The 26,000-nt window shown below is 38.9% G+C and overlaps 2 protein-coding genes across 2 annotated transcripts in view; one reads left to right on the top strand and one right to left on the bottom strand.

The window, feature by feature from the left end:
- Window positions 1-2,245: 2,245 nt before the first annotated feature.
- GORASP1 (golgi reassembly stacking protein 1) lies at window positions 2,246-25,882 on the bottom strand. The gene is made up of 9 exons (XM_072412572.1): window positions 25,698-25,882; window positions 15,888-15,968; window positions 11,579-11,782; window positions 11,402-11,488; window positions 10,338-10,468; window positions 9,421-9,565; window positions 8,128-8,266; window positions 6,757-6,909; window positions 2,246-4,672 (listed from the first exon to the last, which is right to left on the bottom strand). Exons 1-9 carry the CDS (start codon window positions 25,758-25,760, stop codon window positions 4,434-4,436), a joined length of 1,242 nt encoding a protein of 413 aa, XP_072268673.1. The 5' UTR covers window positions 25,761-25,882; the 3' UTR covers window positions 2,246-4,433.
- Window positions 25,793-26,000, top strand: part of TTC21A (tetratricopeptide repeat domain 21A) — a 34,739-nt gene continuing 34,531 nt past the window's right edge. Inside the window, exon 1 of the mRNA XM_072412571.1 lies at window positions 25,793-25,931. The gene's annotated coding sequence lies outside the window, so the exon portion shown is untranslated. The remainder of the gene's footprint in view (window positions 25,932-26,000) is intronic.

Raw genomic sequence — 26,000 nt, 5'->3', positions numbered from 1 at the left:
GGGAGAGCATGCAGCAGGGCGCCGCTCCGTCGCTCTCCCCCTCCCCTCTCCATAGAGCATGAACGGTGCTGTATGTACAGCATCGTTCATGCATCTTGCAGCCCCTTGTCGTTGGAAAGGATCGTGAAAGATCCTTTCCAACGACAAAAATTGCAAGTGTGTACGCAGCTTAAAGCTCAATTGAAAAGATCTTTTCACTACTTTGGTTACAAAGCTTTGTTTGCCAGGCCAGGAAGTGAAGAAAACTCTCAACACAGACATGGATAGAAAGTTGATAAGGGTTTTAGCATCCCCTTACTTCTATATACCTGTTGCAGATCCTCTACTTCTTAAAGTTTGTAGTAAGAACAAGAATTGAGGGGGAGCTCAGAATAGCAGTAAACCCTGAGATGTTCTAATCTTTCCATGTTCTATCTAAAACAATCAAATAAGTTTTGGGTATAGGTTTTCACATCTTAGTTGTCATTCCGCTGAATTTTACAGACTGGAAGATGGTAGTAAAACTGTTGCGATATAGCCAGCAGGGCTGCCAGGTGCAAAAAATGAATATCAGGAGAACAAATCGAACTCTTTACCAGGTAGGCAGAGTAAGTGTATAGTTATAATGTTTGGCTCTGGCTCTATTTTTTAGACCAATAAAAAACACTACTAATGTAAGGAGTATTGTTTCAGTGGAGTTCTCTAGTAATTCTAGTGTTGCCTATTTATCCCTGGATATGCATTTTGGATATATCCAATCCTTCTCTTTCATGAAAGGGAAACTTTTGCTTGGGGAAGGAGGAGGTATTTTTGGTTGTACAGTCACAATATAGAGAAGCAGACATCTTTAACATAACAGGGCCTGCTCATCTTTCACTGATCCTTGGTTGACAACACAGAGCAACAAATGTGCAATGGAGGAGAAAATGCACTGCCTGCGGAGAAAGAACAAACAGCTTTAAACTGCTACTTATTCCTGATACTAAAAAGTCAGACTCCTATTCAGAGGTGTTTTAAAGCAAAGATATTATGAAATAAAGCCAATAGCTTTTCCAAAATGTACTGCCAAGTGCTGAAAAAGCAGGGCCTGGATATGTAATGTTCTTGACTTCTCTATGTATATACAGAATACAACAAGGCAACTAGTGTTGCCTATAACAGAATCCTACATGACACTGAAAAACGTTATGTAGGTTTACCCTCCTACATAACTATTTCATGTCAATAAATCAGCAGATAGTAAAACCATGACAATAGCACCTTTCAAAACAAATTAGCACTGGTAGCTTCTACATTTGATTCCTACAGGCTCCTTTTAAATGCAGATACAGGAAATAATTCTGTATTTGACTCAATTAGTGCCTGCTTTTCTGAATTTGATACTGCAGTTTTCTGGAAGAAGAATACAAAACCTTTTTTTGTAGAAATCTTTTATTTATAGCCATTTATATTAGGTTAGTTTTTATTAAATCAACCCTGTTTACAACCACATCACCATGCATACCTGTACCTTCTTTTACTGACCTGACCTGGATTACACCTATGTTGGATTTTATACAGCTCTATCTTTGTGGAGAATCCTGGACCCCAGCCCAGGGTTATAGTAAGTCCTTGACTTCTAAGTCAACATTCAACTTCATCTTCAGCCAACACTATGCTCTGGTCAATGTCATTCAGCTCTCAAATGTCTGATCATTGCCATTTACCAGGTGAATGATAAGGGGCAGAGCTTTAGCACAGAGAAATAGGTCAAGGTCCTGTGTAGTGCATGGTCCTCGTAACCAGTGGGCAATGTAGGGTGCACAGAGAAAGATCAAAAGCCCAACATAGGTGCTAGCAGGTACAACCAGTTTCTGGAAGGCGGTAAGGACAGACTTCACCAGCACACCTTTGTCTCTTATCATCCAAATTTTAAAATCTTTTTTCTTACTTTAAAGTTAATGTCAAACCCACATGACATTTTATACTCCAAGCCATCCTGTCACAGGATACAAATTAAAAATAAACTTGTCCTACTATCCCCGTCGCCAGTCTTTTCAGATATTCTAATTGTAAATTTATTATATTCATAACTGGATAACATTATTATAGATTCTAGGTTTACTGGTGAATTTTAATCTAAAAGTGCAGGTTACCAGACACTTTCACTGTGCTACTTCTGCAGTTTTAAAACAAATCACACTTCTGTTTCTGCATAATACATATTCACCAACATAATATATATATATCTTTTGTAAAATACATCACAATTATTAAGAACCCCTAGTGATTTCCTTTATATTTTATTAATTTAAATTTAAGACATCAAAAACATAAATACCCTACTGACCTATAGCCTGACTTTAGGCAATTCTATTTCGTTATTCTCAGTGGAATATTCCACTCTTGGAAGAACTGAAAAAATAGCTTTAGGTTGAACAGCCCATAATCTAAAGATTTATTTTATAACCAACACCTCGTATTCTCAGTGGGACACAATCCACACATCCAAATCCAGGTGCTGACTCTTATTTTCATGGTAGGTACAAACTGAGTTCCGTAGGCAGTGAATATTCTTTATGCTTTCCTGACACATTATCATGTGTTTTATATATTTTCTAAAACCTTGCTTTTTCAGTTTAAACAAGTGCATCATGTTCTGATTCCATGCAATATATATTTTTTTACATAACACTTTTTTCAAATGAATTTGGACATATTTCTGTTTTAAATAAATCAGCATAGAATTTTATCACATTCTATTACTGATAATGTTTTGGTAACACAGGAAAATATCCAAAGATATCCAAAATTTGCAATTTACTGTTTGCAAAATCACTGGATTGTTCTTGAAGTAAAACAAGAATAAAATTGTATATATTGCAGCTTACCTGTCTTTAGTTTTAGTGGCTGCGTTCATTATTTTCAGAAAGCAAAGTAATGCAGTGTTTCTGTAACATTTCAAGTTATTCTTGGCTGTACTGCAGTGCTAGTGTGTATTTTTTTATTTCTTTTAAGTAAACTTTCTAGTAGATTTTTACCAGGAGTCTAGTTCAGCTGTGCATTATGTGTGCTTACCATTTCTCTTAATTACAATCTGTATTTCTCAGTAAAATACATGTTTGAATCTATTGAGTTTTGCTGTAGTGTAACCACTAATAAAATCTGCAGTATTTATTTGGCCCTAACAATGTATAAAAAATAGATTATAATCTACATAAGAACCACAGTAGTGTGTACATACTGTAATACTGTATGTAAGTCAGTCAGACCAAAAGATGTATTCTATTGGTAATGCCATTTCTGGTTGTGTGACTGGTATACTTGTGTAATTTCATTACTAGTGTAAAAGAAATCAGCAGGAAGGCAGGAGCCTCATCATGGCTAAAAGCGATAGGGCAAGCCTATGGTCTCAACAGCACAAATCCTGATGCTTAAGTCCTTACAAAACTATGAACAGCTACCAAAAATTGATTAGGTGTGAGTAGAATATGGAGCTATGAAGCCTTTGTATGGAAGCCAAAAGTACCATTATAACAAATCTAAAGCTTACTAAAAGCCTGAGCTGCGGTACACCTGTCTTATAATCTAAGGTGGTAATAAATATTTTTTATTAAATTTAGGGTGCCCCAGTCAGCTTTTTTTTTTCCAGTTCTTTCCAAGAAGTGGCAAGTACATATCTGACTGCCTTTGTATAAGCCTAGATTTGCAGTACCTTTAAATCTTCACTTTTCCAGAAAAAACAGTAAAGCATTGGTGTTCAAATAAATGAACACCATCAAAAAGCTGGAAAAAGTCTCTCTACTTGATCACGTGGTGCCTCCCAAACTCTGAAGTTGAAGAAAAATGGTTTATTAATTGCAAGCAGCACTTGCTTTTATCAACCACTTGTGATCTGTTTAAAATGTTCTTTTTTTTTTCCAAAGTATACATATACCACACGCATATTTTCTTCTGAAATTATTCAAGATGGCTCTCAGAACATCCTGCTTATGGAGAATGGAAAGGAACAAAAGTTGTAGGCAGCATTTGCTCTAGATGGTTACCTAAATCACAGTGCTTGTGGCTCACAGGACAAGCCCAGCCTCTAGAATCCCAATCAAAGAAGCGCATGGCACCTTATCTTTAGGACAGTACAGTAGGCTTATGTTGACTGATCTCTGCCTCCCTTACCAAACAACAAATCTTAAAATTCAGTTAAAGAGAAGCCCATCAAACCAGAAATATTGGAGAATATGCCCGCTGCTGCTCATGTTGTCAAGCGCTATAACCCTAGAAGGCAGGTCCACAATTAGCATAAATATATATTATTCATTAAAAATCTACCCTCTGCATAAAACTGCTTGCTGTAAAAAGATTTAAAAAAATAAAACCTTTAATTAGCTTGCTGTTAGCGACCATGCATTTTGTAAGCCTGCATGTTGGAAAGAAGGTGAAACTTAGGAATTAAGATTGAAATTCAAGGCTTTTACTTCTTATTCTTCTTTTGTTTCAGCTCTGATGGTGGCTGTATCATCTGTGGTGGTTTCCAGTTCCTCAGTAGAGGAGAGTGGCATGTCATCTTGTGTATGTGATCCATACCCCAGACTCTCCAGTGCTGGAGCACTGCTCAGGTCCTCAGAAGCAGTTGTGCCATGCTCAGTCAGTGATTGATCCAAGCTAGTGTATGTTAAGGGCATGTCAAGAAGTGGTGCTTCTGGAATATTCACCTGATCTGTGAAACAAAAATACTAAACCGGTCAATTCAGAGTTTAAGGAATCAAAGAAACAGCTTAAAAAGTTTATGTCTAAAGAAAAACTGCTGTAGGTAACTGAAGGCATTTAGAGGTACCTGCACATTCCCGCTAAACCCCTTTCTCCAAAAACATGTTGCCATTTCAGCCAGTGCATGGGCAATATTCACATGTAATGCTCTGACACTTCTGGGTAGTGTAAAGTTTACCACTTCCTTCTGCCCACCACACACACACAGAAATGTGTACAGAGCCAGATCAAGACTGACTGCAGACCTGTCAAAGTGGCCCAGGATTTAGAGAACACTTTAAGGCTGTGGAGACTCCTGAGGAATGTGCAGGGATCCTCTGGCTGCCTAATATGTATACTTAGTGTTTTAACCTTATTTTTTTTTTTTTTAATTTAACAAATTGTGCATTCTCAGTTCAGCTACTCATTCTGTCTCCTCCTACTTGTAGCTGCAGACAAATAGTACAACCCTTAGGGTAGAGATATGACTGCTTGAATTATTATGATCAAAGGGTAAATGCCAGTCCAGTAAATTGCAGTTTAAAGCAGATTACATTTCCGTTGGTGCTACAAAGTCTTAACACTATTTAAAACGGACCATACACTAGCTGACATCTTAATAGGCTAGATTCCATGTAAAAATGAACATTCAAACTTAGGGCATTCTTGAACAATATATTAAACATTCATTGGTAATGCTTCTTTTTTGAACTGGTCACTGCCGTTTCAGGGCTGTATTATTCAGCCTGCAGCACTTCCTAATATTTACCAGCTCCCAACTAAACTAATTACAAGGGTTGAAGATTCGGGATCAATGGATGCAAAACAGTAAATCAGGGAGACCTCTATCATTTACCTTGTCAAGCACCTGATAACTAGTGGTATTACAGGCTTAAAGCTGAACTCCATACATAACTTTTATTGAAAACACCCTTAATCCCAAAATGGATTCCACAACACACTCCAGGTGCTACTAGGGAAACACAACCAACCCCACTCTAACACAGGTAATGCCACAAGCTTCTTGGACCTTGCTTAGTGTAAAAATACTCACAAGCTTACAGTCTAATGACGGAGTACTGGTAGTATAAAATGTGTCAAGATAAGGACATGCTCTTTTAATACCTGTGCTGGGATGTGCATAAAGCATTCATTGAATAGCATACCACTGATGACTCCATGTTTGTATTTTGTTTTTACCCCAAAATGGAAAAAAATAAAATATCAGTGAAATTGTGTTGATTTGTCCCCATAAAGTCCACCCACTTTAGGTTTCCTGCAACAAAACTACAATTTAGCAGATACAAAAGTAGTCATCTTGCACATAAAAAGAAAGCAATAGTGATCAGTCCTTTTCGCCTGTTATTATAGGAGATGTGTATTGTTAGCTGCGTCCTGTTTTTATGTATTTCTTCCACACATTTAGTTAAATAAACATACTCCTACATTTAACTGCTATGTTTGACCTGCTTTGCATGAGGTTTCAAATTTTACAAGATGGGCCTTATTGTAACAACAACATGTGTTGCATATACACATTGCAATTCAATGAATTAAATTCATATTCAAAGGGTCTTCTTTATGTTTTGCATATGGGCTGATACGGACCATCAGCTTGTGGTAATGTGCATTGCAGTAATGACAGTGGCCCGCTATTCAAGTGGGTGTAACCTGCAGATTAAAATAAAACCACGCTACACTGCCGGAATAACACTAGGAACGCTCAAATACTGTATGTATACCCTAATCTTCTTATATCATATAATAGGATAACAGGCAAACAACTGAACCCCCTGCACCCCTTCTCTCCAACTCGCTTTATTCCTGGTGTTCTTCTATGGACCGTCTGCTTAATCTCTATAAGTTTATTAAGAGATGTACCTGAGGATTACTTTTTATATTTATAGTTTCAAAAGCTGGCATTTTGTTTTGTTACTATTGTATTTCTAAAAGTAGAAGATTGAATACCTGACCAAGAATATCAGATTAAGGTAGAGGACATATAGTAGATGAGCACAACTATACATGTATTTTTTTTATCAATTCAAAACATACCAAGGTATGCACTGAGCTCTTCAGGAGTCAAAATCTGGTCTGTTCCAATGGGAATCTCTGAAGGCGCGTTAAGAAAAGCTGGAGATGTTACATCTATCAGTTTGGTAACATCTGGAATTTCAGTCACTTGGATATTTGAACTGTCTGGAAACCCTATAATGAAATATTATTATTATTATTGCCTAACAGCAGTTATATAACTCCAACATATAACGCAGTGCTGTGCATTAAATGACAGACAGTGACACAGGGGGAGGAGAGGGCCCTGGCCACAGGAGCTTACAATCTACCAGGTGGGGGAAGTAGCACCATAAACCTACTGTGCATATCTGACATTTAAAAAAACTAAATTATTTTTTTTAATTATTTTAAATTTTTTTAAATTTAAATTATTAAAACTGACAAGTGTTGTGTCATTAAATTGTGAGTCCCTTTGAGGGACAGCTAGTGACATGACTATGGACTTTGTACAGCGCTGCATAATTTGTTAGCGCTATATAAACACAAGTTAATAATAATGACTAACTAACAAAATGGAAATAGATGCAAATCTGTACATCTGAAAGACTGAACATCTCAATATTTTCTAAATGTAACTTACAAATGTATGTAATAACACTGTCCAATATGTAACTATGCAGTGTACAGAAATATCTTAAATATGTGCTGTAAACCTTAAAATATATTTAAATAATAAAGTGTTCATAATAACAATAGGGAAAAAAATAGAAAAAAATCAATCAAGCAAAAATGGAACATGAAAACAGTAGTCCACATCATTTGGCACAACTTTAAATAAAACCACCTATGTGTATTCAGGACAGTTTCACTGGACAGGAACTCACTGCTCAGAATCACCACCTTTCTATGGTCTTGTATACAGTACTGTATATGGATATCCCATTTAAAAATTAGCATGTTATGGCATCAGACTGTGTGTGCTTTTCATGGTGAAATGGTTTTATAATATATATATGATCAACACCATTATCCTGGTTTCCAATGTCTTAGTCAGAAACAGGCATGAACCAATGTGTCTCCAAGCCCTTCTTGATACATTTCATCAGCTAGACTTTACTATATGCATAGTTTAAAGACGTTTACATGGCGTAGTGAGCCAGATAAAGCTCAAGCCAGAAGCCAAGTCAGATAAAGACAAGCCAGAAGAACTGCTGCAAGCTGCAGTGATGGAGACAGGAATTATCTTCAGAAATGGTAAGCCATCATATGGACCATTTTTGGAGGCTGCACAATATTCAGCCATACAACTATATTGGAGGATCATGTTGTATAACAGAAAATAGATGAGAAAATAAACACCATTGTATATATTAGAAAGAGAAGGAGAATAGTGTTCTCATGTTGTAATACCTGGATTTACCACTCTTTGTATTGGTGGAGGCAGGACCAGAGCTTGCTCCCCAGCAGTGACATGGCACGGCTGTGTTTCAGTCAGTGTGAGAGCTTCATCGGCCGTTTCGGTGTGTGATTCTGGTGCCAGTAGAGGAGCCTAATAAAGGATTAGATTGTTAGTTATGTCATAACCATGTGAACATCTGCAGCTTTATTAAAAGCCTATTTTATTAACGCAGGGAGACACGGAGAGAGAGATGAATCTGCTCAGAGGAAATGGGAATAAATGAATCTGTACAGCATCCTAAAAATAAGGTAGTAAAAGCTGGAGGTATTCGTGCATTAATCTGCTTTTGAAAATGAAATGGCAGAAGAAAGCCAAAGAAGATAATTCATCCAGAAATCAGGTATAGGAATCTTGCATGACTTAAAGGACTGAGGATTTGCTGTTTCACAGTTATCTGCAGGCTTCATACAAAACTCACAGCCCAAGATGATCTAATCATTTTCAGCAAGTACATAGAACACCTGTTGATTCTGCCTGATAAAAACTTCCTATGAGCTAAAAGCACAGTGAATGATCTTAGTAATCCAGCAATCTCATTATCCTCATGTGTAATCATGATGAACAAAGGTGGACAGTTGTAGTGCAGCCTGTGAGACAACATTGGCTCCCTCCATAAATACAGTGGAAGTAGGCACCTGGGCACAGGAAGTGTGCTATTCACAGGATCACCAGGTTAAAAAAGGAGAAATAAAGAGCTTGAAAAAGTATACAAATGCAGTCTCCACATCTAAGGACCAACAAGCTGCAATAACTTATTTTTTTTGTTTAACACCTTTATTTTATCTTCTATATGTATTATTTTTTTTCTTGTTTAACACTTTAATTTTGATTTCTTTATGCATTTCTTTTTATTACATACCAGTTTTCATTCCAGCACACAGACTGAAAGCAGTGTTCAGAAGAAAAGGGTTAAACGTGAATTTTGCCAAATCACACACAGACCCATCTCCCTTCTTTATTTGGCTGGATGTTTTACAAGTTTTGGATGTATTTGGCAAATGAATGTAAAACCTAAGCATCAAATCATGTTTTAGTGTGTTGCAGGATTTTTAAACCACCATGTGCATTTATTGGCCTGTGTACATCCACTTATACTTCTGATTTTAATTTCAAATTATGACACAAATGAGAGGATCTGTAGATTAAAAAATTACATTATTAACATATTCCACATATCTCTATAACAAAAAATTTTAAATTAAAAAGTCATTTTGTAGTGGCAGACACTGAATGCAGCCTCATACCTCACTATATCCATTTGAGGGTGGAACAACAGGCTCCCTCTCTGGTGGTAATGGTGAAGGTGGTTTTATCTCATACTTTTGCTGCGGCCTTACCGCATGTGTGGGAATTCGATGTAAATAACCGTAACCAATACCACACCCCAAGCTGCAACAAAAAAACAACAGATTAAAAGTTACATTGTTCTGCAATATTCAATTCTTCAAAACACTTACAATCCATCTATAATATGTAATAGGCTTTAGCATGAAAACTTCCTGCAGCATTTTCCTTTCATTCATAAGCCCTTGGAAAAGAAGGTAAGACCTCAATAGCATAAACATACTGCTATCCTTCCCTTCTAAACTCAGAAATTGTTTGCTGATCACCCTAAATGTATGGTGCATTTAAGGGAAACTCAAGCTCATACAAATATCCCGAAAGGAGAAGCTAATTATCAGGCACATAATTGTTATTGTTACCTGCAGCATTAGTGTTAACCTTTCCTATACCAGATATTTCTTTAGCCACAGCCATTCATCTAAGAACTGTATTTTCGCTGATGTGGAAGGGATAATTTAATGAAAGGTCAGGTGTTTCTCCTGCTACATTCACGTCCATAGATGAGGTGATGGCCTGTATATTCAGTCAGTGATCCTGCTACACACTTCCTATCCTAAGGTGACATGGAGGAAGCCTCGGCTGTCACCCATGGTGAAAACATAGTGTGTGCTTTAAAGATCATCAGTTCAGGAATTGACAAGGTCACTGAAAAGATCAACAGGTATCCTTAAATCGACTAAAAAATATTGCTTGATCTGGAACATTGATTTTTTTAATTATCCAGGCGATCACAAGTTGGGTAGGATAAAACTGCAAGAAACCCTTTTATTTTGCACACAAGTGTCATTTTGTTTCAACCTAAGACTATTTTTCATACCTTCCTTCACCTCCCCATGCTCCATTAGGAGTTACAAACACCTCTCGGCAGGAGTCAGTCTCAGTGTTGTAGACCAGCAGCTTCAGTGGTTTTCCCTCATGAGATTCTATCAAAGAGTAGAAATCTTCTGACTGCATAAAACAGAAAAGACATAGATTACACTGTTACAAATGTATTAATATTATACAGTATTTATATAGTGCTGACATATTACCCATAATCATAAGTCTTTAATACAGCCTAAGGTCAATTTTTTGGGAGAAGCCAATTAACTTAACCACATGTTTTTGGAATGTGGGAGGAAACCAGAGTAACCGGAGGAAACCCACGCAAACATGGGGGGGAACATGCAAACTCCATGCAGATATTGTCCTGGCCGAGGTTCGAACCAGGGACCTAGCGCTTAAAAGGTCAGAGTGCTAACAACTGAGCCAACTGTGCTGCCCCTACATAACATATGCAAGTTAACAAAAAACAAAAACAAAAAAAAAATAGATAATATATAGATAATTAGATAATTGTGCTTTATTGGATAATTGTGCTCAATTTTTATTATTCTTCAGCCAGTTACAGAGCTAGACTAAATATTAGGCTCCTGAGAGGAATGTCAAATGACCTTTAAACTTAACTAACCAGGAAAGATATGTTGGCATATTACCGCACCATGGCTATGAGATGTTAGATCTCCACCGTAAAGGTAGAGAATTAAACAATGTGAATGGCAGAGTCCAAGAATATATGTATTAACGCCGTTTACTACTAACATTTACACGCCAAAAATGTTGCATCAGTGAATAAATTTAGGTAAAGAGTGGTGCAACTAATTGTTCCATGGGAATTGAAGGAACAAGGTGGGAAATCAGAGCAACTATTTACACAGAGGCCAAATCATGGTGTGAAGTGAACCCTAAAGACATTGGCCACTGTTCCATTAATTTACAGTGTCTAGGCAATTAGTGGGCTATAGATTATATCTGCAATATACTGTATCTATAACACCCTTCTACTGCTTGAAGCAGGTTCTGCTGATTCTAAACATGATGTACAAAGAGAGATACTCATACCTCCTGCAGAATCTGATCAGACCCCACAATGTAATCTGTATGAGACTGCAGACCAGCCAAGGCTGCTGGTGAATTTGGCTCCACATCCTGAAAAAAAACCACACAAAAAGTACAAGTGTAAATAATACATAGGCCTCGTCTTTCTTTAGTGTGCACTGGTACTGGTTTATTACTTACCAGGACATGCCACACATGCTCATTGGCACCCTGGAAGCTGCAGAATCTGACACTGGCACCTAGAAGTCCCTGTCCACCCCACATGTTACTGGGGGTGACTTCCAGCTCTCGCACTTTCATTGTCTTCGTGTTGTATACATCTAGCTTCACAGGCTTCTCCATGTTGGCTTTTAGAAGATCTTTAAACATGCTGTTTTCTTTATTCTAAAAAACGAAAACATCACGTAAGCTGAAAATCTATTGGAACAAAACACTCCATCAGGATATTTATGGCCCACTCACATTTGTGGTGTGTTAATCAGCACACAATACAAATCAGAAGAATCTGGTATACCAAAAATGTAATAAGTAATAAATAATGAATGGTAGTACAGCCGATTGAACAAACAGTGGATACATCGAGGTAAGATGACACATTTACATGTAAATATATACATCAGTAGAAGTCAAGCTTAGCTATTGTCCTTGCTGGTGGTCAAGGCTTCCTCACACCACATAAAAAAGCCATTGTTGAGGGGCAGGCAACAGTTTAACTTGGAAAAATTGAAATATAATTTGACTTCCGAAGCTTATACATCTAAAAGCCCATTCACTCTGTCACAATGCACTGCAGTATTGTGCATCATGAATGGGCTGCCAATGCTTATGACCCTTCATTTGGAGCAAACCACAGTGCATGGTATGTGTATTATGGTGCACTGTGTTGCACTCTACTGTACAGTGCCCTGGGGTGCCATTCACAGTAACACTTGTCATTCACAAAATCTACTAATGTTTTTTTTATAATATGCTCTTCACAACCCAGGTTTGTAACAGGTATACTTAAAGAAATTTATATTTGTCTATTAATAGGATTGTGCATGATTCAAATTTTAGAACCAAGTCTTTAATATCTAATCAGCCATACATACCAGCTAAGTATTTAGCATTTTCATGTGAAAATGGGTCAACAAAGGAAGGTCTACATTTATCTAATTTGTAATAAATGCTGCAGCAGTATTTCAAGGGGGTAACAGTAGAAGTAACTTAGAGCATGATTAAACTGCAATTATAGAAAGGGCTACCAAGTTATCTGCAATCCACAATAACAAAATGGTGTTATTTCTTTGAAATAACTCATTCAAAAACAAAAAAACAGACACAAATTATGTTTCCCTTTATTATTACAGAATTTTTGTTTAGCCTACACACCTATGACATCTGCTTATTAAAGAGCAAACGTGAGACTTTAATTGTAAAAACATACCAACGCCAGCTGCCAAAATGTCAACAAACTCATAAGGCCTTGCAGTAAGCTGGCACTGTGTGCCAGGCAATTAGTCTCTTGGGCAGATTACAAAAAACCTGAGAACCTGAGCAGCTTACAGAGTCATTGAAAAATTACCTAATGAGCATATTATAGATGTAGACTACAAATTTACAGCTCTACTGCTAACCATCAGGTTAAAAAGTCTTTTCTTTTAAACATAAAATAAATGTACTTAGCCCCTCTCCATATGGATTCCTAATGGTAGTACCTGCTGAAGGTAACTAATTTGTGCTCCATTTCCTATAGGATTTAGTTTCTGCTATCATATTGAAGGTGGACATTTGGTCAGTCTTTATTTTCCCCCCTTTACCTCTCATGCCCTATTGTTTGTGAGTTGCTTTTGTACTGGTGTTACCTTCCCTGGCCACATGACATAAAAAAATATATTCTTGCAGTGATCACTGATGAGCAGGGTGAAGTGTTCAAGAACTGAACTTTCCGGGCATGCACAGTTCCAGGTTCGGTTGTAACTTTTGTAGTAACCGTACTGAAGAGGCATAGGAAAGGTTGAACTGAATGATAATTTTGTAAATGTAGAAATATCTTTTTATGCTAGACAAATAAAAGTAAAGAAAAGGCAAGTAAGCTGCAAGAATCTAGGTCCACTTTAATGTAAAGTATTGGGGATTTTTGGTGTAACTACAGGTTGTGCACATAGAACCTGTTTTACCACTTTATTAATGAAGTATATGAAGCATTATGAAGAGTATATGGGGGCATTATGAAGAGTGGCAGGAGGCACAGCCTGTAATGAGTGGTTTTGGTGCCAGATTAAAGCTTTGCAGTAAAGACAGCTGAACCTAACATTTCTATCTTATAGGATCAGCAAATTGTTGTTATTTCTAACTGTTTTTGCTAATAGCCTCCAGAACAGCTTCGTTATAAGATTATTGCAGCAGACATATTGAATTTAACAATCACTACTATTTACCCCAGGATTAAACAGCCACAGTGAGTGTTCACATATTGAGGTCATAAACAGTCTAATTCTGCCCAAACAACTGATGGTTTTAGGGCCCTGTGACGCTCAGATTTTGGGCACTGACATGTATTGCGTGAAGGAATCTTAGTGGACCCCAATGCATGACATACAGCTCTTGTGTTAGTTTTTGCAATAGTTTTTGGAGTGATATTAAGAATGAATAGCAATGTACAGCAAAGAACATATACATCATGTCACCGTGTGCTGTTATTTGAATAGGCTGTGGTATGAATTAGCCCTGTGGGCTATACTAGAGGGAAATACAACTAATTATCTTTCCTCCACTTATTCCCCCTAACTTTTTAAAGTTCTGTGCAACCGGGCTGATTGTTTCCACTGACAAACAAAAAATAGGATGGGATTATAAATAATAATAAATATTTTCAAATGGTGATTTACATAGGTAACAATAGCAGGTCTTGATTCAGGTGGAGTTTCTTAATATACAGAGGAATAAAATTTCCCATCTACAGCATTATCATTCTTCACAACATAAACACATGCTCCAGAAAGTGAGAAGCATGCACACATAAATATTTGTGGTTGGACTGGAACTTACAATGCAAACTTTCTCATGTTTTCCAGCAAAATGATAAAATAGTTCAAAAAATGGGAACTTTTCCTAATAATTAGGTAAGGTTGAAGGGCTATTCTGATTCTGAGCTTGCTATGGTGTTTTTTTTTTTTACATAAAAGAAGAAAGTTTTAAAGAAGAAACTGCTGCCTTCATGGGGCAAAGCAACAGTTTTTCTACAAAGGGTCCCCTTGGGTTTTGTCATGCTTACTCAGGGCTCCCCCATTGCTCATTCCCGTGCCACAGCCAGCATTAGAACATAGCAAATCCAGGTATGAAGGAGCATGTAATCTCCTCCTCTATGATAGTTCCTTAAGGACAGACATCCCCACCTTCCATGGTTGTCAACACCACTAATCGTAGTGCCATATGCAACAAGGGAAGAAGCAGCAAGCAAAAAAGGCGGCGAGAATGAGATAGGGGTGTCAGGGGATGCCCTTTGCAGAGACACTGTCATTTTGCCATGAATGGACAGGCTTGCAGTGTCTATTTAAAGTGGTCTTACCATTGAGAGAATATGAAAACTGTCATTGCTAGCGTCATTCTAAAGAATGTTTATTATCTAGATGTAGAGCTGATCTTTTGGTTTCTGTAGTTTAAAGCTGCGTACACACCTGCAATTTTTCTCGTTGGAAAGGATCTTTCACGATCCTTTCCAACGAGAAAAGACTGCACACTGCTGCCTTCATGGGGCAAAGCAACAGTTTTTCTACAAAGGGTCCCCTTGGGTTTTGTCATGCTTACTCAGGGCTCCCCCATTGCTCATTCCCCTGCCACAGCAAGCATTTGAACATAGCAAATCCAGGTATGAAGGGGCATGTAATCTCCTCCTCTATGATAGTTCCTTAAGGACAGACATCCCCACCTTCCATGGTTGTCAACACCACTAATCGTAGTGCCGTATGCAACAAGGGAAGAAGCAGCAAGCAAAAAAGAAGGCGAGAATGAGATAGGGGTGTCAGGGGATGCCCTTTGCAGAGACACTGTCATTTTGCCATGCATGGACAGGCTTGCAGTGTCTATTTAAAGTGGTCTTACCATTGAGAGAATATGAAAACTGTCATTGCTAGATTCATTCTAAAGAATGTTTATTATCTAGATGTAGAGCTGGTCTTTTGGTTTCTGTAGTTTTAGTCACACACCTAAAACAAGCATGCAGATAACTGCAACACAAATTCAATTAGTCAATTAGCTGAACACCTGAGCTGTATACACATTCTGGGTCAGTGATTCAGAGGGATCAGAACACCAACCAGGCAAGATGGATTTTTTAGAACCATGTAATATCAGCTGAAATAAAATTGCAGCGAAAAGTTCCACCTTAGGTGTAAAGCAGTGAAAATACCTTCCTTTCACCAGTTTGTTAACCAAACGCAAGCAGGACAAGACTTTGAGGAGCTCTAACACAAGCTTTATGTACATAAGTCAAGGTAATATCACTTACCAGCTTCGTGTGTCCGATTGCAATAATAAAATCAAAAAATGGTTCAAGTCCTGCCTTCTGTGCTGGAGAATTCTGCTGAACCTAAAATAAAAACATATAAATTATACTTAAATATATTCATAAATCAATAAATTATTTTTTAAAAATGCCAGAAAGGCACCAAGTGAAAAAGTAGTGCAACTTCCTAGAACATTCTTCTGTGAGTTCATGGCAGATTCATGACGTACCGGCAGGGGGAGGGTCCTGGACGGCCTGAACTCACAGGAAGTGGAATGAGTGAATGTCATTAATTGCAAGTATTGCATTTCTTTCCCATTTTCAATGTTTAAAACTATTAATTGTCTAAACTAATTCTTTAACTGAGGTTGGGCTTTAAAGTAGACCTAACCCGAATCACTAAAATATCAGAAGTTGTAACACATTACTGTAAATGTTTCCAAATTTTTGAAGTCTGAAGTTCAATGAAATGTACCTGTTGATTCTGTCAGCAATTTATTGTAAGCTCTTTACTTCCCATGCAACCCTGCTTGTGCCATATTCAGTCCTTCCCAGTGCTGATTTGATCATTTTCCTATGGGCCTCTGAGTGAAGTATTCTGTAGTCCTAATCAGAAGGGTGACCACACTGCAGCTCCACATAAACGGTACAGGGAGTTGGTCTCATAACCACAGGATAAGAAGTTTGTTACAGGTATTACAAATTTATCCAGCCACCTCATCTAAGTAAGATGCAATATATTTTTTTATACATCCTTAAAGTTTTAGTCACTTCCTGTACCCGACCTAAATTCTGCAAGTTCCTTGTTTTATCCAGATTGTTCTATCCGTGATTCTGATTGGGGGCTGTGGGAAAAAAAGTTTGTAGTACTTACACTTTAATCCAGATGATCTGTGCATAACTAGGATATTCTATACATAGCAACCAATCTAATATTATTAACAAATTTGCAAAAGGTCCTAAAAATAACTAAAGTTCACTGCATCTTACAGTCTGATTGTTCAATCCCTTAGTAAATATGCCAACAACTAGGTCAGTGTTTCTCAACCAAAGTTCCTCCAGAGTTTCCTAGGGGTTCCTTAGGCAATGAGAACTTTGTGCCTCCTAGGTCAATTTAAGTGACACCAATTACCTTGTAAGGCTGATAGTCATCCCAAGGGCCAGCAATGTAAGAGGCATTCTTCCTACTGACCACACTAATGTACTGTGAGCTGTGGATATAGTAATTATAGCAGGGGTACCCTGAAGATTTGAAAGTTATTTCAAGGTTCCCCCATGGTCAAAATGTCAATAAAGGCTGAACTAGGTCATGCAAGGACCTGTGTGCTTGGATTAGATTGCATATACATTCTGAATTATAATATAGTTCTACTTATAATATTTTGGTGAAGAAGACTGTATAAAGATCAAATAAGTCAGATTTAATATAGGAAGCAAAACACCTGTCTGACAACGTTCTTTCCTCCAACTCTACATGAAGTTACATGAAAGGATCAAATAAAAAGCTAAGAATACTGAACTGTGCAACAATCAGGAAGATCAGATAACCAAGGTGTGGCTACACTTGCAGGTACATGAATATTAGGTGTATGGAGCACAACCCTTGTCTAGTTCTGGAACGACTGGTTTATTCTTACGGAAAGAAACCACAACTATTTGGGATAAAGAAACACATGGATCAAATTGTTATTGATTGATGACTAAGTGAGCACAGACATAAGCTTAAAAATAGAAAAGGATGAGATCCAGAGACTCGAGACATCCATCGTACACTCTCACACAGCAGGTGTACATGTCAGAGTGTGAGGGAATAATTAGAAGTGTCTGTTTACGCTGACATTCTACAATAAACAAGTCTAATGTGTGTCACCCGATCATTGCTAGAATAGACCTCTGCCTTCTGGAATCTCAACATTATGCAATGCCACAGTTATTAAAGATCAACTAAATCAGATGTCTGTATCCAAATATGCAGGAGGATGGCATGTTCTTTTAGCACAGAGCTTTCCTCTAGTATTATATGATATATATCTAAGGTAATAAATGATTTAATAAAGTAAAAAATAACTATGAATCCCGTTTGTTTTCCCCAAAGCATCCCAAAATCATTTACCAGCACAAACCAGCACATTTCCCAGGTAACATCTTAAGCAAGTCTCAGTGCATGTATTCACTAGATGACTACTACAGTTTGCTTGGAGGAGGTCATTGCTGTGCTTTCAAAAATACAACAGCCAATCGACTAGAACTTTAGAGCTCCTTCATATCCATTCACTACCCTGAGCTTTTTGTCACTCAGAAAAGGACCCTAAGACTCTGTTCAGCCTGATGGTTTAACCTCCCTAATTATGTTAGTATTCTTGAATGTAAAGGCCGTGCATAAAAATTTCCCCGCAGACACGTCCCCCAACGCATCGCCCCGCACGCTCCCACTGATTACACCTGGGACTCAAAGCCAGGGGACACAGATGCCGGGCGGGCTGTGCTGAAGAGCGCTGCCAGTTTGTGGGACCAGGTAAGTTCTTTACAATGCCACCCCGAGTGTGGCTCAGGGTTACCACTTTTGGTACACACTTTTGGCCATACAGTGACTGCTCCCAGACACTCAGAAGCAGCTACAGGTGGCCGTTATAAGTGTTTTCTGGGCTGTATCAATTGCTTGAAAAGTGGCATGGGATCATTGTTGTCCAATTTCTTCCAACAGAATAGAATTATTTTCTGATCCCCAAAGGCACCATTCTGCCATGTTATTTCTGATATATATTGGTAGTCATGTACATTATTATTAATAACTAGTATTTATATAGCACCGACATATTACGCAGAGATTCACAAAGTCCATATCATGTCACTAGCTGTCCCTCAAAGGGGTCAGAATCTTATGTCCCTACCATAGTCATACGTCATTACCACAGTCTAAGGCTATTTTTGGGGGAAAGCCAATAAACCTAAGCACATGTTTTTGGGATGTGGAAGGAAACCCAGGGGAAACCCACGCAAACTATGCAGATAGTGTCCAGGCCGAGATTCGAACCTGGAATCTAGAGCTGCGAAGGTCAAAGTACTAACCTTTGAGCCACCATGCTGCCCATGTACATTTGCATATACAGTATTTTGAAGCAATTTACTTCAGTTAAAATCCATTATTCTGCTTTGTCACGACTAGTTACAGGGATTTTCATCAAACAAATCTCAATGAAGTCTTACGATTCTATATTTATGGTGTTTTGAAAGAACCAAGTACACATTACAACTCTTCGAAATTAACATGTGCTCCAACCATGCCAGGTAAAGGAACAGGATAACTTTATTGCTTTCTTCCCATGTATATATCTACCTTTTCTTCAGTCCCCCGCCATTCCATTCATGGCCAAGAACAAAGACAAATAACTAATAATATGGGGCAGGGGTGCCCAACAGTGGATCGCGATCCAGCGGTAGATTGCAAAGGAAACGCGAGTAGATCGCGGACCCCTGCCTTTCAAAATGAACTCCATCACGTTAAATGAAATCTATCAGTTATTAAATCCAAGTTTTTCCTGTTGGTAGATCATTTTGACTTGGTCATTTTTAAAAGTAGCTGGCAAGCCAAAAAAGTGTGGGCACTCCTGATATAGGGTATAGGGAGACATGAAATGCGATCCCCTTTCCCTCATATACCAGGACTGGTGCTTGGCTACTGGCACTCGGGTATCAGCATGGTCCCAAGGTGGTAGGGAGTAACGTTAGCCCTCATTTCCAACTGGGTTTGAACGACTACATAGAGCAGTTGATTCTTATCCCCAATGACAAACAGAGTAGTGAGATTGAGATGGGATGGCTGTTAAAAGAAGCTCTGGGTGCCAACCCTAAAGCAAACCTGTTACTCTAGCCTGCATATGGCAACACCCAGGGTTTCTTTAGCCGGACAGTGACAGCACAAACAAATAACAAATTTATTGACTGCTCCACCACAAACAGAACATTCTGTTCAACATGACTGTCAACATTATCACCAGAGTTTGGGAAGTGATAAATCAGCTGTGTAGCATTTTTTCAGAGGGCACCAGAAGTATTAGGACATCGAGTGATCTTCTGCGGCTGGCAACACTTGTTTTTAACAACTAGCATCTGCACATTTGATAGCTGATGGAAGTGAGCAGTACTGTACCACTCACTGTCACTACCATTTATTCCCAATGGACCTGCCGCAGGGAGAAACTACATTTAGTGTCTCCCAAGAGGCAGCAGTAAATGAACTACAACCTCATGGCCAGTGTGAACATTACCTTAAAGAGGAACTAAACAGAGTTAATACTCCCCGGTCCCTATCCCATCGTGGGAGCTGCCATCTTCTTCCTTCTTCTTTTCCTCGTTCAAATTTTTGTATTTTTTTAATTGGCTGAGCCAGGATGATGTAACTCCAACACTTCAGACCTGGGGATGTTCCGGGTTTATTCTGGGTATTGTGAATTGTCCTAAGTGTTGCAATTTTTTTCAAGTGGAACTTTAGATCCACTTTAAGATTCAGATCCATTTATAGTCATGATAAAAATGTAATTTTTGGACATAAAACTGCCTGAAAATAACTGCACTGATATATAAAGTACACCAGCCCTGTGAAATGTGCACTGGTTCCCACTGAAAGCAAATGATTAAATGACCCGCATGTAACTTATCTGTTCAGATAAACAAGTAAGGTGCATGATGCAATATTTGGTTTATACGGTAAGAGAATATATTTTTGGTGGACAGCACAAAAAACACAAAGACAACACAAGCAGCCCAACTTTCCAGGGAATTCACCTGCAAGGCAGCAGGCAGATACTACCACCAGCAGTACATTGGAATGAAGACCTCACCACTTGCTATCATAACTCCAAAATATAGGATCCTTATTTTCTGACTTTGTCACCAGGTCAGATAAGAAGGATGAGTCCCCCCAGCCTACACATAGTAGAAAATAAAAGCAGTAAATCTGACATTCATTGCAAGTGAGACGACCAGATGCATGTTTTATATCTAAATAAACTCCATACATTTCATGTATTTATTCTTAAAAATAAGCATAGCTTCCCTAAATCATGTATTTCATGGTACAATGTTATGTAGAAAAGAAAGAGTTAATACATGTTAGCACAGTGCCCAACCTTTCCAGACTTATTTACAAGGGAGGAGACGTTATTTGGCTGTTAAGAGCCACGCCAGCAATGTATGAGCGACCCACCCAGTGCTGATACCTGAGCTCAACATCCTGCATCCCATGTCACAGACCTCGGTATTAGAAAAAGGGACACTATTTCACATTTCTGCCAGTAGGTTTTTTAACCTCACAGAGCACAAGGAAATCATAGAAGGAGAAACCATCAGCTAAATTTGATTACATCACACAGCTGCAGATATGTAGGAACACACTGCTCTAATACTGTACATATCTGGCCAATTATTATATCAAAATGAATGTTGAAGCCAGTTTTTCCTATAAGACTTCTAGACTGTATAGGTCTGGTCCGATCCACTCCCTTGCCTGTTACAGAATACCGCCAGACCCTGAATAAACCATCACACGGTATGGCACATTGTGCTGAGCTCTGCATTACAACGCAGCTGTGTCCAGGCATGTTGAAGTAATGCGAAAGGACGTAAATGAACACAGAGAATAAAAAACACACACTTGAAAATGATAAAGAATAAATGCATGGCTTTGCTGTATTTAAATAATTTTTACATGGTCCAAAGTAAGGAAAAAACTCAAAAAAAGGACGACAACCTGCCATATCAATATCTGGTCACACCTAATAAACTAAGAGCTGCCTCTTTCTAACAAGCCAGGTTCTCTGATGTAACCAAACAAATGATTTGGGATCAATGGGCATTGTTCTTTTATATATTCTACAACCTGTTCCACACACAATATTGTTCCCTCTGGCCATCAGAGGAATGTTTATACTGCTGATCAGACAAACAGGAATCCTAATTTCATTGTCTGAGTCAGCTAAATGAGGAAAGAAGCAATCTGCTCGCTATGGATTTATCTATGCCACCATGTGCTCTGCCTTATGCCCGGGACTGATGTTCTGGATACAAGATTACTTTCCACATCCTACAGAATCACTGCATGATTTACAATATATCTATGGATAAAATCTATAGATTAAAAGAGATACTGTTGGACTTGAGAACGCATTGAGTTCCTCCAGTTAAAACTCTAGAGTGTTATGCAATGTGCCGAGTATCACAAATAAGCATGCTGCTAAATCTAGTAAGTGTCTATCCTCAAGTCATTTCAGCCATGTGAGCGTGGTCACATCGGATTGGGCACTACTCAATAGTTCAAGGATATATAAGGTCTACTACAGACGTTCCTTTATTTTGGATATAGCAGACAGGGATGAAAAGCTTGATCTGTTTTTCATTGCGGTTTGTGTCGCCATTGAGAGTTTTGCCAACTTTTGTTGTGTTATATACAAATCCAAACAGAAGTTCTAAACTTCTTGCAAACTGGAAAATGTGATTTTATTGGTGCTTGTGGCCATGTTGGAAGGATTTCCCCTCACTTCCTGATCTAATACTTCTGATGTTTACTAATTAAGCAGGAAGTGGCGGGAAATCTTTCACATGGAGACTGCAATAAAAAAGTGGAGAGATGTTGTATCACTTCCTAACTCTAGTACTAAATCAAGAAGGATTTGGCTAACAATACCTGCTGCCAAGTATTTTAGTAATAGCACTGCAAACCAATGCTTTTTTCCTGAGGGATGAATAATCCTATTGGGAATAAACAAGGATCAATGATGAGAGAGCACCCAGATTTATCAGATTGTTTACTGAAATGTTACAGTAAAAGCATGAAAGGCATTCTAACTCATCCTAACCCTGTCCAACACTATAAAAAAGGTTTGGTCAGGGTAACAAAACCTTCCAATAAGTAATTAAAAGCCAAAAATCTATAATCTCTGTAGTCCAAATACATTCACAAAGTATCATTATAGACAGGGCATACCCCAGACCCATCATGGTTACAATAGGATTACAATGTGATTATGAATGACAATGCTGCAGAAAGCATATTTCTCTTATAGCAAAACTTTCTGTAGAAAAATGTGTGGCCACCATTACCAAACTCCTTCTGAAGATGCTACTCACCTGGCAGATCTGAATCCAAACACAACAATGTAATATATTTCAGCTTACTTGTCCTTTGCTGACTGCATTGTTTTTTTTTTTTCTCTTTACAGCTTGTGTCCCATCGCTTTACACTGGTGATACACATGCCTGTCCTTTAGGTATTGTGTTTGTCCAAGAAGCTGAACATGTCTGCCTTTGTGTGTCACCCCACCAAGACACAAAGGATTGATGGGACAATAACAGGTTGTACAATAAAATGACAAGATTCTCTGTGCTTTGTTTACAACCTACAAGTGATGAGTAAATTGCATTCATGCCTTTTTTTGTGCTTGTTGAAAATCTGCTTTGACATTGAAAAAGAAAGAAAAATAATGTGGCCACTACATCCTGGGAATAGTAAGCTGCAACATACTTCATTTTTGTTAATGGGGTTTGAAATGCCACAGGTGTAACAGTTTTCTCCTCAGCCAGGTGTAACAGTTTTCTCCTCAGCCAGGCGCACCACTTTTCAGTAACCGTCCAGCTGTTTTGGGGTAGTTACTGAAGAATTGAAATACAAAGCTCAGTGTGACAACCAAAGAATCAGAAATCTGCAGCTCCCAATGAAGCGTCAGTAATATTATACTGCAGATGTACCCCATGTGTTTAATGGCTAGAATCAATTCACTGGTATGAGTACAGAATATCATATAATGCAATATAAAAAACGGACATTTTTTTTAATAGAAGTTATAAAGTTGGGACATCGGTCACTTTGCACAACCTCCAGCTGTCCAATGTATCCTTGCTTCACTCTAATAAACTGCTGACCCAACCCGACACACCAAATAGTAAAAGGTGGATAAGATCCAAAGTATGCAAACTAAAACAACATCTGTATGTTAGGAACCTCAGCACTGGGTGAATGAGAGGTCAGTCGTCATCACCAGTATGGTCACTTGTAAGGAAGGTAAGTCACATGTTTCCTCATACCAGGAAGTACCAGGAAATGGTATTGTTCCAGCAGCAGGAAATAAAACATACGGTGAGTGAAGATGGGCCAACAATAAAGTGAATCTGTTGCTTTCTGCTACAAAAACACAAGAATACATCACGGCTGTATAAGCACAGGCAATATATTTCTGAATCCAAATTGAGTCACATACATCATCATCATCAGCACATGGCCATGGCTTTCAAATGCCATTTAGTGACCCACAAACCGGAACTGGGCTGCAGCTGTTGGCTGCTGTCTTCCCTGTGACAGGAAAGATCTGTAGTCACTCTCCTATCATTTTCTTCAGCCAATCATAAAAGAGTGCTTGTGTGATTGGGTGCACAAAGTGACAGGATAGAGGAGCTGGCTTATGTGATTGGCTGACCAATATGACAGGAGAGAGGACACAGATCTCCTTGTCAGTCCCCGTCCCATGCGAGAAGATTTTTCCACGGACCTCTATGCTTACACAGTTGCAGAAGGCTCTTCTATTCAAATCAAATTGCTGACTATGATCTTACTTTTCTATTAAAATCTTGGAGCAAGTCACATGAGTTTGCCTTATTTCCGCTGTGAGTGACTTCCAGCATCTTTTAGTCTTTTGCTCCCAGCTTGGCAGACCAGCTCCTTTCATTCATTGCATGTCATTCAATCAGGGAGCATCCCATTTAAACTTTTACCTCTGCTATGCACCCTGCCAGCCCCTTCTATCCGTATTTCATAGGAAGACCCAGAGATCAGGTCACCAGGAGTAAGACTACGCACACACGTGCAATAATTGTCGCTGGAAACGAACGATTAATGACCGATTGTTTGATAATCGTTATTAAAAAAAAGTGAACAACGACTGGCCAACGACACCGATGAACTAGGAATGTCGCTCGAAAAAAACAACCGTCCCGGCAGATTTGATTGGGCGATGATCGCTTTCTATCTATATTGTGCACAGTCTTGTAGTGATCGTGGATGGTTCTGTGGTACACTTTCTCCGGTACACGTCACTTCCTGTATCATTCAAACCATTGTATCTAGCGTGTGTACATTATTGGTGGATTATATTTGAATGATCCTATCACTACAGCATGTACAGAATCGTACACTATACGATCCTTCAAAGGTGACACAAAGATTGACACCAGGAAGTAAAAAAAAAAATAGATGTTGGCACCTCTGACACAATGGGGACAGGCGAGAGTATATAAATCATTGCGATCAGGCAGGTAAGGTATTTTATCGCAGAGGGGACATCGCCTGACTGATGGCAAATTTTTATTTCTGGAGTTTGGTTCCGCATGGGCCCTGCAGAGGTGTGGACTTATCTAAATTCACCGTCATTGGTGGTTCTGAGGCTGCGCTTGATGTCTATTGGATGTGGTGCGTCCTATAAGTGATGATGGATTGTGTTAGGTTTGTCCTTATAGGACTTTGATAGGGAAATGGTCCAATCAGATTGTATTGCTATGTGTGTATTACCATGGTAACAAGACCTACACACTGCCCCCCGGCACCGGTAATATTATTACTGACAATAGATTATCATCGAGGCATTCCATTATTGCCAGGCACGACCTGTCGGTGTCACTGGTGTTTACCGCATTTCCGGTTAGTCGGGGACAGCCGGAACCCTCACAGCCCGCACCCCCATTCTGACCCCTAGCATAGCACATTGAGCACTCTAGTCCCCCCCCCCGTGTGTCAGCCCCGTTATCTTTTATATTAGTTTCACTCACCCCATGTACGTGGTATCCTTCATTGCCACTTTCCGCGGGCTCGGAGCTTAGCGACAACCCCATGGCTGCCTATAGACCTGACACAGACGGAGTCACACAACGCAGAAACCCCGCCAGGGCTACCAATCAACCACCGACACCTGCCTAGGTGGAGAAGACATCGGGGATCGGCTGCTTTGCCTGGAGCCGGGATCAGGGATGGTGACGTCAGATGGTAACAGAGGAAGTGGATAGGTAACTAAGGACGCATGGGGGATGCGAGAGACAGCCCTGGGATCGGAGAGCTCATAGAGAGACAGACAG

The sequence above is a fragment of the Pyxicephalus adspersus genome, chromosome 5, assembly GCF_032062135.1.
Source record: "Pyxicephalus adspersus chromosome 5, UCB_Pads_2.0, whole genome shotgun sequence".
In the NCBI taxonomy this organism is placed as follows: domain Eukaryota; kingdom Metazoa; phylum Chordata; class Amphibia; order Anura; family Pyxicephalidae; genus Pyxicephalus; species Pyxicephalus adspersus.
This window is presented reverse-complemented; position numbering and strand designations above follow the sequence as displayed.

Bases quoted from the DNA above. Each gene is read 5' to 3' on its own strand.
- GORASP1 (XM_072412572.1), bottom strand. From the start codon at position 25,760: ATGGGGTTGTCGCTAAGCTCCGAGCCCGCGGAAAGTGGCAATGAAGGA. The intron at 15,969-25,697 runs GTGAGTGAAACT...TTTTTATTTTAG, and splicing joins AAGGATACCACGTACATGGG to GTTCAGCAGAATTCTCCAGC. The intron at 8,267-9,420 runs GTATGAGGCTGC...ATCCTTTATTAG, and splicing joins CCTCAAATGGATATAGTGAG to GCTCCTCTACTGGCACCAGA.